The sequence below is a fragment of the Rhipicephalus microplus genome, chromosome 6 (genome assembly GCF_043290135.1).
Source record: "Rhipicephalus microplus isolate Deutch F79 chromosome 6, USDA_Rmic, whole genome shotgun sequence".
Classification (NCBI taxonomy): Eukaryota; Metazoa; Arthropoda; class Arachnida; order Ixodida; family Ixodidae; genus Rhipicephalus; species Rhipicephalus microplus.
In genome coordinates this window covers 129,163,895-129,178,641 of record NC_134705.1, presented here as the reverse complement: position 1 = coordinate 129,178,641, position 14,747 = coordinate 129,163,895, and the positions used below count along the sequence as shown (strand labels likewise).

Genomic DNA, 14,747 nt, shown 5'->3' with positions numbered 1-14,747 from the left:
CATGTAGTCGGTCAGCTTATGGGAATCGGCTTGAGAGATGCCCGTATCCCTTGGTTGAAAAAGCAAGTAAATGAACACAGTACAGCACTGTCGAAGTTTGGGCTTCTTAGTGCATTGTGAAGATTGAAAATGGCGCTAAGAAACGGGGACACAAGAAGAGGACACACGACACAAAAAAGAGTGTCATACGTGTGTCCTCTTCAATGTGTCGCGTGTTTTGTTCTTGTGTCCCCGTTTCTTAGTTATATTTTCAGTCAAACTAAATTCAAGAAAACAAATTTCAGCTAGTTGGTCTGCTATGTTCAGTGAAACCATATGACCTATAAGACAGAGACCAAAGAAAGAAAACTGAATGCGCGCAACTCGAAACTGAATCTTTGGTCGCAAAACATGTTATGCAGCAATAAAAAGAGCAGAAACACAAAACGCCCTATCAGAAGTGCTGGCCTGTGTTATTTAGATACGCGATTTCCTTTGCGCTGTGAGCAATCGAGAGGGTGCTGACACAATTGAGTCAGGTCTCGCTCGGCGAAAATCCTTGTCTCGGTCTGGATGGCAACTACGCCATAGTCATCTGTGTGGTCTTCAATGGCACATTCCTTGTCCATTCCCTTCCGGAGGAGGAACTCATGCGTTGAACGAATGAGTGCATCTTCCGGCGTACAACTTCACAGGTCTTTAACGTCTACCAAACAAAAAATATTATTGTTTCGTTACGTGTAGTAAGTTGCTGTGCTACTTTGAGCTTTTTACCGAAAACGGGTCGCCAATACGGGGTAGTGTAAATTTATCTCACAGAAAACGGGCAAGATCATTCTGCCTCGTTCTTCCCTGAGACATCATCAGTCTATGCGTTCAATATTAGATGTTAATTTTTACAGAACACATAAATATAAAAGAATACTTGATATCTGCAAAAGGCTTCGCACATATGAAAAGTCGTTAAAGATTAGGGCATATATATGCATTTTTGTCTTTAGTATTATATGTACTAAACAGGAAATCTTGTGGTTTCGTACTTTCGTAAACAGCAATATAAGCAGTCTTTGAAAAAAAAAGTGTTATAGGGATAGTGCACCGGTGAGGAAGTAGCCACATTCACAGCTCGGTTTTGTTATCTGACTAGGAGACTAAGGCATGGTATGTACCATTCGCTTCACGACTCATGACAGTAGCTGAAGTGGCAAGAAAATCGGCTAAATTATGATGTCAGCAGTTAAATTGAAGTATTGACGTGCGCTTATGAGATCGTAAAAGCTGACTGACACATTTGTGCAAACAATCATAATTTGGTCTCTCCTATTAAGGTTATTGTGAACTAGGATGTCTTGGTAGTGAATAGTATAAACACACTGACTGAATTGATTGCTCATGATGCAATAATAGAAGCGCAATGCAGAACTTTCTTTCGTGGCGGCGAAATTATGTATTTATTTGATCGGTAGTTATCAAAATATGTTGCCACAAAACCACGTTGAAATAATAATTCCTTGGACACACCATGTTGTAAGGTTTGAAGTGAAACTATCTGTGAATGAAATTACGATATCACCCACATACATCAATGCTTTAAAAAATATAGGACTCACGAGAAAAAATAACGTATGAAGCAAATAAAAAGGGGCCCAATCCGGGTCTTTAGAGTACACTGCATGCACTTAACTGTCTTCGATCCAGGTAGTCAATAATACTATAGCACTTACATCTTTTGCTAGTGCCGAGTAAAAAATGATATCAAACGCATTTCGTTTGATGATAAGTATTCTCAATGCTATAATTGGTTCATTGAGCGCGGAGTTGATCATTTGAAATAAAGTTAGCACGGCTGTTGATGCGTATTCTTTTTGGACCTAACCATGCTAATATTTTGGCAAATTACGTTAACTCCGCTAATTAAGTTATTCAGCTGTTGGTTGATTGCCTTTTCAAAAATAATGTTTACGGCACTTAAAACTTAGCTGGTATGTAAGTCCTGGAAATAGCGCGGTTTCTGTTTTGTATTCTGGTATGCATCTGGATCAGTATTGACACCGAAGAAATAGGTAGATAAGTGGCAAAGTGGAGCACTCAAAGTATCAGAACAGTTTTTGACTAGACTTGCTTGTATGCCAACAAACTTTTTGGATTTGCTCACCTGTAGATTCTCGTAGCACACACCACATATTTCGGTGTTATGACCTGATGAAGTGTGCTCCTTTTCATTTTTTTTAGACCTGGGTGGTCAGTCGCGCAGCACTAAAGCACCTCACACTTGGTTTGGAATGCAGACTGCAGGTTAACTAACTTTTCTTCTAGCTATTGCAACATCACGGATGGCTTTCCCATACACAGATCGGACCTATTAATGAAACATGACATCAACAAATTCTCGGAATTCGAAATACGATTACAAATTTGAAATATGAGCGCCACCCAGTTATCCTCAAAGAATATTAGCATAGGAAACTCGAAATGATTAGAAGCGTGGACCCAATGTTTAAGGGAACAGCGTTAACAAATTGAATACAGCGTGAAGAAGCTGAACAGACGGTATGGCACATGTCTGGGTCGCTCACAATCGTGTCCGAAGGAGGTCGAAACCTGATTTTCACCGCATTCGAATTACGTAGTGGTTCGACCGAAGCAGAAATGTACGATTCGCTATGGTGAGTCAGATGCCTGGTGCTGTTGAAGTTCAGCATCCACTGCCCAACTTTAATTCAGAGAGTGAAGTAGCATCCAAAACTGAGCATAGACATCTAAAATGCTTCGATGCTAAACATGCTCAGTGCTGTAGTATCTGCTTCTTTGTTTGCTATGACAAACACTGAAAAAAAAAATGAGTGGTTAACGTGAGCCTCACTGTACATGCTGAATGCTGTAGTATCTGCTTGTTTGACTGTAATGTCAAATTTGACGAAGTTATGTTCAGCTCTAGTCTCACGGGTATGCCCTGTATTTGGTCTCACTCTTTCATATTTTAACCCTTACGAACCCCAACAAATATTCCAGAGCAGGATAAAAAAGGTTAGGGAAACTGCCTTATCCTTCCACTATCAAATTCAACGGCGTCTATGCCATCCTTTATTTGCTGTTTATATGGGTGGACGTTTTATTTAGGGCAGACTTGCAAGCGATAGGTTTACCTCCAGCGCATTTCCGCAAGCCTTGCGGGGACATTTGCTATAGTGGAGCCTACTAGTCTTTAGATCTCAACACATTATTCTGTGTCTGAAGTGGTAGATTTTACAGATATTGACAATATTTTTGAACCTTTTACGGGGCCCGTATTCAGGGTTGTACTCTTTTTTCTTTCTGCCTACTTATGTCATGTGCATTACTTATTTAAACGTGTTCCTGCTTCCCTTAAGTTTCATGCACTGTGGTTTTTTGGTTCAATAAATAATATCTGGTCAACTTTTTGATATATCAACTGAACTGATACAATGCAATTTTACTACAGTTAATGTCAGTGGACTAAGAAAATAGTTCCCTTGACCGAAAATTCCCTAACCTGAATATTCACTAAAATACCAAACAGCGTCGGACACAGCAGAAACCATCTGAAATGTGCAAAAACGAATGCAATTTATTTTGAAAATGAGTTCTTCAATTTTCATTTCAATTGGTACCTTTATTGCGCAAGGAAAAACTACATACGCAAGAAGAAAGCTTTCCAGAGAGAGTGTGTTTCTGTGCACTGCCTCTTGGACAGCTCGTTGCTGTCACGTGGAAGTCTCACAACTTTCTTATATATTCTAGCACTAGCATAGAGATAAAACACTTGAACCTGCGTCGGCCATTTCGTGTTCTTACGGTTTTGGACGAACACTGTTAACTATTTCCTGATCTTGTAAGGTATGCGCAGGTGCGGAAGCGCAGGTGGCGACTCCTGCAAAGGTTCGTTGCTCCGGTGGCATGACATGCACTGGCGATGTGGCGGTTGGCAGTTGTAGCGGCTTTCCTGCCTCTTTCCCCATTTCCCATTGTCTGTCCATTTTGGGCTGGATATATTTTCTTGGTTTTCAACCACCACACGCAGATGGGTGATTTGAGCCCGGTAGGCAACGGCTACGTCAGTGCTGCATGGCGTAAAACTTTATAAGTTGTTCTTAAACCACAAGCGAAGTTAATTCAACAGATATATTTACTCTCCAGCAATTCGTTTAACGACAAAATTTTAGTGTAGACTGTACAGGAAAACTATCAGGAATTTTTAAAAAGATCAATATTCACAAAGGTTTTTTTTTAAACTGAAGTTTGTATAAAATAACCTTCACTGTCTTCATAATTTCCGGCTTCTGATGGGCATATTCTAATGCTGTCGAAAAAACTCATAAGGACATGGTACGAGCCCACTCATTGGCCTTTTTCGTATTGATTCTTTTCCATCACGCAGGTTTTAGAATTATAGTGCCAATGAAGCTTTCCCCAGATATTGCGGATGAAAAGGTTTAGGAGTGACTGCGTCACTGACTGGCTGGTGTGCCAGTGCTATCATCAATAGCATCAACAGTACTTGTTGCGGCTAAGCCCTGTTGGCTGCCGCCTATTATGTCTCCCGTTGAAAACTTTCCAGTCGTCACTGAATCCACAATTTCGCCTTGTATTGACATTTCTGTAGGCCCAGCAGCTTGCATTGGGTAGGTGTTCATTGAATAGACGTTCCTCGCCTGAAAAGGAAAATTTTTAGTGACGTTGATCAGTTTATCGTGCATTGCAGCCTCTGCCTGTTCTGTCACATTATCTGTTGGGACGAACGATTTAAGCTCCTTCTTGATAAGGTTATTGACAGCCGATTCGTTGAGGCCAGTGTACAGCCTTAAAGCAACCTCTGTAGCGGGCGAGAAAGCCTCCCTTGCAGCGCCTTCCATGTCTGTCATGTTCGTCCACTTCATCACAATTATGTCTCTCCAAGCTACCTCGGCCTCGTCATAGGGGGTCATTGTAAGAAGCTTTAACAGGAAGAGCTCTTTGGTGCATATGTCCCCTATTTGGGTATTGCTGATCTCTTCTACTCTGTAGAGTATCGCATCCACATCCTCAGCGAGTGCTTCTGTATTGTTCATATTTGTGAGACTTATAGGCGGTATGTTTTTCGCCGGTTCGACGCAGCTGCCGTCAGAGTTGTTCACATAAATAAGACTCGAAAACATTTTGCTGCTCAAGTCGCTGTCGTAGACGCTTTGCAAAATTTTCAGCGACACACCACTGTTTTTGAGAAAGTCTTTTTGTGACTCTATGAATTGCGGTGTGACGCCTACATCCGGGTTTTTCGACAAGAGGGCGTCTATATCCTTGGTGTACGACGCGTTCAAACTTAGCATGGTAAGCTTCATCATTATCAGCTCGCTGAGCTGCACGATGTACCATTCACCAATAAGTTTGAGCGAACCACTCATGGACAGCAGGCTTTGGACTTTTCGGCTGAACGAAGGAACCAACGTGATTGTAAAGCGCTGCCATTCCAGTTTCATCCAGCTATCGTAATCACTCGTGCCGTTTAATATGAGGAGGTCATACACTATCATACTGTTCATCACCGCCTGAAACTGGGTGCCATTCGCAAATCCTGGCAGCTTGTTGATGACGGCTTTCATTTCACCTTCCATGATGTGTGTTTTGTTGCTAAACATGTTGAATCCCAGCGTTAGAAGCTTCCACCCGTACTCTGACTTCAGCGTCCCGAATCTCACTGCCTGCGCGAAAAGGCTAAGCCGCCTAGACGTAGTATTGAATAGTATCATGTTTTCATATATCGCCACTATTTCATGTGGTCTTATCCAGGGTGGTACTACAGTGTCGATCTGACTCCTCGTGTACCGTTTTTTATACCTCACATTGTTCCGGTTGGCGTACGTAATACTCTGATTTCTTAGCCACATGTCAGGAACCCCTTGGCCGTCAGGATGATGCGGCCGCGCGTAAAACTTATAATAACCCAGTTTCCTTCCTCTGGCATCCTTCCAATCGCTTTCAGTTCCATACACGCTGCTTCCAATGCTTTGTCGTTTCGAGTTATAGTTGCCTTTTTTCGTAGCTGTGTGCTTGAATGTATTAACTTTAAGCAGGTCTGAATAGGGACTGTCTTTCTTTGTATCCGAGTTTTTATCAAACGCTGGGGTTCTTTCTGATTTTTTTGGCACGAGTACCTGTGGTGAATTTATCTTGGGTCCCCAGTCTGGCTCTATATTCTGCCTATCTCGCATAAGTGGTTCTGCGGTGGTCTCCCTGGTCACCAACATTGAGAGGCCCTTCTCGAATGCATCCCACTTGGTGTCAGTAGTCCAGTTTGTTAGCTCTAGCAGCTCGTGCAGGAACAGTATGTCCTTCACAGCTTGCGTGGTTACGTTCTTTTCAGGCGACGTTTGAAGCATTTGCTTGAGCTTGTCAGCAGCTGTGGCGTCGCTGCCCAAACCCGTGGCATATGCCACCCGTTCCCAGCGAATGCTGCGCCAGAGGGAAAGGTTCCTGAACGTGAGAATGTCGATCGTGTACTTCGAAGATGGCGGTAGTGGTTTGTTTTCGGGTCTGCTGGGCCAGAATATCTCCTTGAGGTCATCCTGCGCATGTTGGTAAAACGTTTGTACACATTATTTTACTTAGTGAACTGACGCTTATTCGCGCTACGGTAGGCAAAAAAAAACAACAAATGACTGGTGTCTACCTGCGCAAACCCAATCAAGAAATCGGTATTTAAAATTCATAATACACGCGCTTGGTGATTTTCGAAGTTACTAAAAAGAATAAAACAATAATATACGTTGATAAGATATCAGTTTAATAAATATTATCTCCAACATGCATGGTATGCTCGATTCACTACGTCCAATAAATATTGGTTAAGCCTATGGTGTAATGAGTCGATGGCATTCGATTCACGTCACCGTGAAGTTGGGAATCCAAAGCAAGTTGCTATCAAATCTTTCATCACGGCGTTTCTTGCAGTGAAGCTGTTTATGTTCAACGTGAGGGCGAACGTAATGAAGAAAAACGTACTGCAACGACAAAACTGCTAGCGCTTGTGTTGTACTTATTTCAATCTTCCGCTTCACTGTGAGGAACCGCGCGTCGGTTTGTTGGGCGCTGAATACCGTACCTCAAGTCCGTGAGAGAAAAAGTACTGAGAGGGAGATGAAGAAATAAAAGGAAAGAAAAAGAAAGGGAAAAGGGCCAAATATTGGCGGCATATCGCACGCACTGCGGGAGGGGGTGGGGGTTGGTTTCATGCGAAGCTGTCAGGTAGTGGTTGCTTGCGTTACATTTTGTTTTTGGTTTTGAGCACATCATTACGAGGTTGATGGACGTGTTTGTTTAAATTCGGTTGCTGTGTGCCTCTCATGGGCTTAACAAACGTGCCCATTGCAGCGGCGTTTGTAGCGTAACTTCTGGCCCGAGGCAACGCAACCACCCACTCTGAAGTACAGAAGTGGTTCTAGCGAAACTAAAAGCACCTGTCATTCGTGGCATATGTCAGGATTTTTCTTCGGGTTTCATCAACATCTACCGGTCAAAAGTTACAGATGTGTTATGTTTTCGAAGTTTTCATATAACTAGATAGCCGTCAATGCGACAACATTTGACGACGCGATGACTGCATGGGGCATTTTTCCAAATCAGTTTTGAGATCACTGGAACTGCACGAAAAGCACTTCCCCTAAGAATGGCGCGCTCACTTTCTCATCTGTCGCGTGGAAAAAATACTGTCGTGTAATGATCACGGGGTTAATGATCTGGGGTCCAGCTTCGTTCAGTAAACAGAGCCTGGTATACGTTGCTGACACGCATAATTTGGTATACCAATTCCCGTTATAAATATTGTTTATTTATTTATTTCTTATTAAACTGGCACTGATCATTGCTTGGGATCGGCCATGAAGCAGGTGACGGTACCGAACCAGCCTGACACTGATTAGGAATCATACTTCTCATGCAATGTAAGTAAGGTTGGACGAAAAGAAATTTACGCTCTAAGGCGGATATTTTTGGTTATGGCATGTATTTTTTTTTCTTTTTTAGAACATGTCCTCAAATGTGCTGCCTCCCGCGGTGTATGTTACCAAAGTACGTTAACAATCAAAGGCCGCACATCTTAGAACAGCGAGCAAATTATGTTAGCTGTTCATGATATTGGTATTACATGTATTATGAAGCATTCATGGTGATGTGTTCTACCAACAATTTTTTTTTCTCATCTGTGTAAGCTTCTCAGCAGCTACCAATGCGGGCTGGTAGCTGACGATTAATTTTTCACTTCATTTTTATTTCTCCGGCAGTATACTACCTGTTCTTCGTGATTTTGGAGCGAGAGCAATCTGGACTGACAAACTACACCCAGAAGCGGTGACTGACAACAGGTTTAATCTATTGACACACGTGATTATTAACAGTCCGGGTCTCGCTGCCCACGGCAAAATCATGTTTAACTACCAACTTGCCCAGCTGATCATCCGGGTTCAGTTTATTTCTACCCGTTTCATTTCCCTCGTAGAAACTTGGTGTAGAAAATTCACCTTCAGACATGTGCATTTCGTTTTCGCCCTGTGACACTACTTTTAGTCTTCATAAGCACAATTTAACTTAATTATTTATACTCCAATTATCAGTGCAGGCTCATCTACGTACCTTCCAGGACCGGGAACTTTTGTGATGCATCTTGTATTTCCTCCTCAACCATAGTTTTCTCGCCCTTTTATCTTTCTCTTTGAGACTCCTCGCCAGCGCAGTCACCTTTCCCGCAAATAGGTCGGTGCGCACGCACATTTGCATGCCTCTGGCGGTAAAGCAGATGGCGACATCTCGCACGCCCCTGGGTCTTTCGCGGACACCACTTCCGAACCCTTGCGAATGAGCAGGCGTCGCTTGAAACATGCGCGCGTCCATGAGCACGGGAAGGAGGAGGACTTGCTGCTGCGCTATGCTCCCTTTTGTCCCTTCGTTAATCTCACTCTTCAGATGTGGTACTGATGATGGCACATTTCCCTTGGTCGCATTTCTTGTTAGTGCAGTGAGAACTGGCAAGAACTTTCCGTTTGATCGCACCGGGATGACGTAGGTGCCATTTCGCACGGGTAGATGGAACATAGATGTTTCTACGGGGAAAAACAAATCACGTTGTTGTAAGGCTCAGACCAGGTTAAGAGAGTGTGCACTTGACAAATCGAGCAGCCAAAAGTCTGAGCTAAATTCACTGACAGAGGAAAATGCAGGAGAAGTAGGTGTGTTGACTTGAGTGTGGCGTTCTTGCAGGCTAGTTGGTTCATGCTATGATTAAGTCTGAAACTGCGCTACAGAAAGAGGAAGAAAATGAAGACACGCGGAAAGATCTGTGACCATGGTGTCTTGTTTGTTCCCTCCTTCGCCACTCGTTGTCTAGTTTGAGCCTTAGATACTTCATAAAATGCGAAATGTGACTTTTGATGTCAAGAATAGTCAAGTCAACTACCATAGGCGTGAGCATGATGAAGGGAGATAGAGGGGCCGCTACATCCTTTAGTCACCTACTTAAGAGAGGGTACCAAGTCTGTCCTATAGAATGATTTATCACAGAGAGGGGGGTGAAGAACCTTTACACTCCCCTCCTGAAGAGGGGGGGGGGGGGCACTTCATTGGATGTGACACTGCCTCTGCGCCTGAAGAGGAATTTTGCACACGCCTATGGAAGAGAACATCCTGATGTGAAGACGTCACAAATACATCTGATGCTGATTTTCTAATGGCATGACGTCGTGCCATAATGACTTCCTCAAATGACACCGTCCCTTAGTGAAGCGCGTTCAAATATATGGCAGTGTGAAACGAGCAGAGGTGATGGAAGATTATCACGCGTCCGATCCTAGAGGCCGTGCTACACCATATTAGGGGCACAAGGGCATCAAAAAGGGGGTGGAGGGCCGGTATCCATAGAGCGACTGTTGAAAAAAAAAACTGCATTTAATTTTCATTTCATGCGAGATTGCAAAAAAGAAACTCTGAGATAGATTTTTTTTGTCTGGCCCGTTTCAGCCTCACTAGAGGCTTGTTAACCAGAAAGTGAAATGAAAGCCCAGTTTGGAGGAGGAGGAATAAATGAGGAAGGACAGGGAGGAAAGCCCAGTTTGGATTGTTACACTATGTCTGGCTGCAAGAAGCACTGTGATAGAAAGAAAAGGGAGAAACTCACGCGAGTCACTAAGAGCACAGTATTTAGTACAACTTGTGGTAGGACCAAGGTTTGTCTCTTTCGTATCGGTATAGTCGCGCCCAACGTGAGTGCTTATTCAAAGTATTGCAAACACTACAAAGCGACTCCGGCATACCAAAAATGTTGTTGCAGACACCATTTTAGCTATTGGGACCCACTAAAGGATCTTACCGTTTGTTAGGCCAATCATTAAGGCTTAGGGCGCATTATCCGCGGCCACCGCATTGCTACTAATATTACGCGCCACTGTACATGCACCACCGCACCTGTTGAGTAAGACTAATTTGCTTTTGTTGCAGCAGGCTAAGGGGCTAATCACCAAGGTTGATTAGACACAACTTAGAGCTCACCGTTGACCTTGTTTCGAGTAGCTTTCACATCTCTCAAAGCCACCAAAAGTAAGAGGAATAATACCATGGTGATACTAGTAGCGTCTCTCAATTCAGGTTCTAATTCCAATACCCGCATATGACCTGAAAGCAATCGGAACAACCGTTTGTATCCACAGAAGAAGTTTGGCACCCGTCTACTTTTTAGAAAGTCACATATGCTTCATGTTCATTATTACGAATTGTTCTAAATTACGCAACTTTCGTTTGGTTATGTTTCACGTAGTGTAACTGCAGCTCCAAACATTGAGAGAGCAGCTGCAAATTATTGCATATTGCCGATTCGGTGTTCCAGTAATATTATATACATATAAATAAAACTATAGCAAACTTGCCTAAATTCTCAAAAACAATATTTTTAAACAAGACATGTACGTGCTAACAACACAGACTTCACTCATTGCTGAGAGCTGCGTTAGATTAGGTGTACCTACTGTGCGATCAAGTGCAAGGGAGAGAGAGGCAAAGGAAAGGCAGGAAGCTTAACCAGGTTGTATCTGGTTTGCTATCCTACATGGTACAAGAGGGAAGAGGAGGAAAAGAATAGAGGAGAGAAAAAGGGGTATGCCCACACATATGTCCGGGTTCAGCACGCTCACTTCAACAAATACAAATGGAACATGCTTGAAACCAGTTAGTCGGCAGTTGCGTAAATATAGACTAGAAGCGCTAAAAATGTGCACAAGGCCTTGTTGACTATTTACGTTTTTTTTACTGAAAATTCTTTCCACTGAAATCACTAAATTAATTTCTATGCTGCCCTCTTATTCCTTATTGATTTTTGGAGGCGATTCATATTCAATCGACTTTTTCACTAGATAAATGCGGCCGTCGTCATAGTAACGCAGTTTTGAATTTGCATTGATGTTGGCTGATGAAAAAACTTGTAGTTACTTTCTCTCTAAATGAAAAACATTTCTACTTACGTCGGTGTGCAGTTGAACAATAAGCTCAAGATTTGGTCCTGGGGTCTGCAGATTCAACGGGTCATCATCATTTAACGCGAATGTTGAGGCGTAAATGCGCCTAGCACTCCGCCAAAAAAAACTTGATTATTCACAACACGCACTCAATAGATCGGTACTTTTTTTTAGGAAAGTTAACCGAAATTGTAGTCAATGTTGCCTTATGCTGAGATGCATACGAATAATCGAAGCCAGCTTTGCATTGAATATGAGAGACACCGCTAACTCCACAATCTTGACCTGCATGCTTTCGTCGTGGCAGTTTAGAAAGTCGTAAACAGAGAACATTATTCCGAAAAGCGTCTTCGGGAAGTTTTTTTTTCTTTTTTGCCGGTGGGCTGAAAGTAAGTGATTCAACAGCTGTTCACTTTATATGTTGAATAAGGTGCCTGACTAACAGCTGTGGCCACATAATGAACAGCAGTCCCGTTCTCTTATTAGCGCATCTCACTTGCAGGCATAGAGCGATCAAATATCACGCATTTCGAAAGTATCACACTGCAAAGAACATATGCTTGATATGTTCATACTTCTACTAACTCTTAAAGGTCTAATAAACAGGATCATCCGTTTCTTTTCACCTCTCAAACAAGCTCGCCAATTCGTACAGTAGACGGCGGTGATCACATTTTCCGAACATTACAGCAAAGCGCACCGCGCAGGCCCTCTGTTTGTAAGAAGAATTTTCGCACCTATTTCCTTCGCCTGACAAATCCCCCCTCATTCGAGCAGCGACGAAAGCATGCCCATGGGCCACTTAACGTACTCTCTAAGCTTGTAGACGGTTTTTTTGTCCTACGAAACAACGCGTTCGCTATGCGATGAAATTTCGGAGTCCAGTTCACATTTTCTTTTCTGTGTGTGTGTGGGGGGGGGGGGGGGGAGATTCTGGTTTGTAGAACCCGAGACTACCAGGAAAAGTGGCATTGCCAGAAGGACAGTCTTCGAGTCAAACAGCCGTCTCTACTTGGGGAAGGGTACTCCTTGAACGGAACTTCCTCCCCGCGCCGCTACAGCACGCGTACTCATGTTGGGAAGGCCCCGCTTGGCTGTTGACTACGCGCCGATTACGTATCAATGATGTCGTGTCACGTTGCCAAATTGCAGGGAGTCATGACGATGGGCTACGCCTTTCCTTCCCTGTGGCGGAGAATGGAGGCGAGGACGTACGAAAATTTGAAATCAATCAGGTGAGACGAATGTTCTAGACCCTGAAACTTCCTTATGGTAGCACGTATTCGCAAAATTCTTGAGGCAGCATGTTCACATAGCAAAAGTGCGCATATATGTTTTCCCGAAAATTCTTGGACCTCGGCGTTATTTGCTGACCCTTTAGTTACATCAATATGTGGAGTTGTGGTTGCGAAAAAAAATATTTACTAGAGGTGTTGTAATGCTCAATGCGTAAGCCTATAATATTTCACCTATATTTATATGAGTTGTGGTGGCGAAAAAAATATTTACTAGAGATGTTGTAATGCTCAATGCGTAAGCTTATAATCTTTCACCTATATTTATATATATTTTTTACTTTATTAGGTATACTTGTAACTCTTTTCCCAGGCAATGCCTTTTCTGTTCTCACTGACATACCCAACCTGATGCCCCTGTACAAGAGGATTTTTCTGCCTGCTACTACGCCAGGTGTAGTAACTAGGCACGCTGGGCGAAAATACGTGATCTCTAAAGATGTGATGACCATGCGGAAAAAAGCAGCTCTAGAAAACCTACGTGGGTAGCAAGATTGGCGGGGCACGCTTGCATTCATAAAATGTTGATGAATGTCACCTTGGAATGCGGTAACCTGGTTCGCTATATAATAAACCGATATCTTGTACCTTCTGGCCTCTTCAGCAATGCACTACGTCCTTACCCCGATCATCAGTTACTTCACGCTGTTCCAGTAAGCTGAAAGCGAAACACATTGTTCAAACTGTCCTAGTACTGCAGGTACTCCAAGTAACCGAATGAGCACTCAATATTTTTTCATGTGCGTTACATCGCAGTCAAGTATGCTAGAGGTCACAATGAAATGTCATGGAGACTGCCAGCTTCTACTTGAACCCGCTCTCACCAAGCGTGATGCTTCAAGAACTCAAATAACGTGTAGTTCGTTTGATCATACCACTGTTTTCAGCACATTAGACGTTTAAGCAAGTGTAGTTCTAAATCAAAGATTTGTGTGTGAACATCTTTATGTTTCACTGAGTGTTCTGTTGATCAGCCATGCGACTTCCGATTACGCAGGGCCGGTCTCACGTCCACTTTCCCTTAAACTTCAGGTGTCTTATTTCACTTCAGCTTTCTGAAGACCCCCCTTTTGATTCAAGACGTAAATGTAGACATGGTGAACTTCCTAAAGAGTTATAAAAAATAGATAGAGAGGCACAAGAAAAACTTGTCACATCGTGCCTATCAAATCATTTAAAAATCTCTAAAACGGAAGTGAGCTTTTTGTTTGTAGGTTTCCAGACGGTGCCTTGTCACTGCTGAAACTTCACACTGTTAGAAAGCGTTCATCCGTGAAAGGCAAATCGAAAGCATTGTAACAGCAAATGATCGCAGGTCTCGCATGTCCTACAGTCGGGCAAGATGGGCTTTTTTTCCAGCAGGTGCTGCAGCAGCACACCCCCTTTGTCGGCTCGCAAGGCGCTTAATGCGCTTCGTTAATTTTCGTAGAAAACAGGTTGAAATGAATGCTTTTTACTTTTGTGTAGTTGCATCGACACGTACACGTCTGTGCAATTATTGCTAATTTCTTTCTTTCCTTTCCTCTTCTCGCTCTTGTCTCTCCATTTTCATTTTTTATACCCCCCCCCCCCCGGGTATAGTGTAGCCAACTGGTCACGTAGTTGGTTAGGCCACCTGCCTTCTGGATTTTGATAATTGTAGTGTAGCGCGAGGCCATAACAAATAGACACAAATACAGTTTTCTTGCGCTACAGCATGAATATTGGAAACAATAGCTAGCCCAAGAATCAGGGCTTCCTCAGAACACTTCTAACTATTGTTTTCTTTTTTTTCATTATTTTCAATCGCTTTATGATAGATTATAGCCTCTTACTCGAAGTAAGAAATTGGTAAGTTAATGAGGAGTGCAACTGTCTTGCACTCCATATATGAACATGCAGAAAGATATGCTTGTTTTTAACATGAAGTGAGGACGCGTTAGGCGCCCGTTTTTTTTTTCATTATTTTCAATCGCTTTATAATAGATTATAGCCTCTTACT

The 14,747-nt window shown here is 42.8% G+C and overlaps 1 protein-coding gene across 1 annotated transcript; it reads right to left on the bottom strand.

Moving 5' to 3' along the window:
* Nucleotides 1–3,614: 3,614 nt before the first annotated feature.
* Nucleotides 3,615–9,063, bottom strand: LOC142764936 (uncharacterized). The gene is made up of 2 exons (XM_075865471.1): nt 8,605–9,063; nt 3,615–6,542 (listed from the first exon to the last, which is right to left on the bottom strand). Exons 1-2 carry the CDS (start codon nt 9,061–9,063, stop codon nt 4,449–4,451), a joined length of 2,553 nt encoding a protein of 850 aa, XP_075721586.1. The 3' UTR covers nt 3,615–4,448.
* Between the last annotated feature and the right edge of the window lie 5,684 nt (nt 9,064–14,747).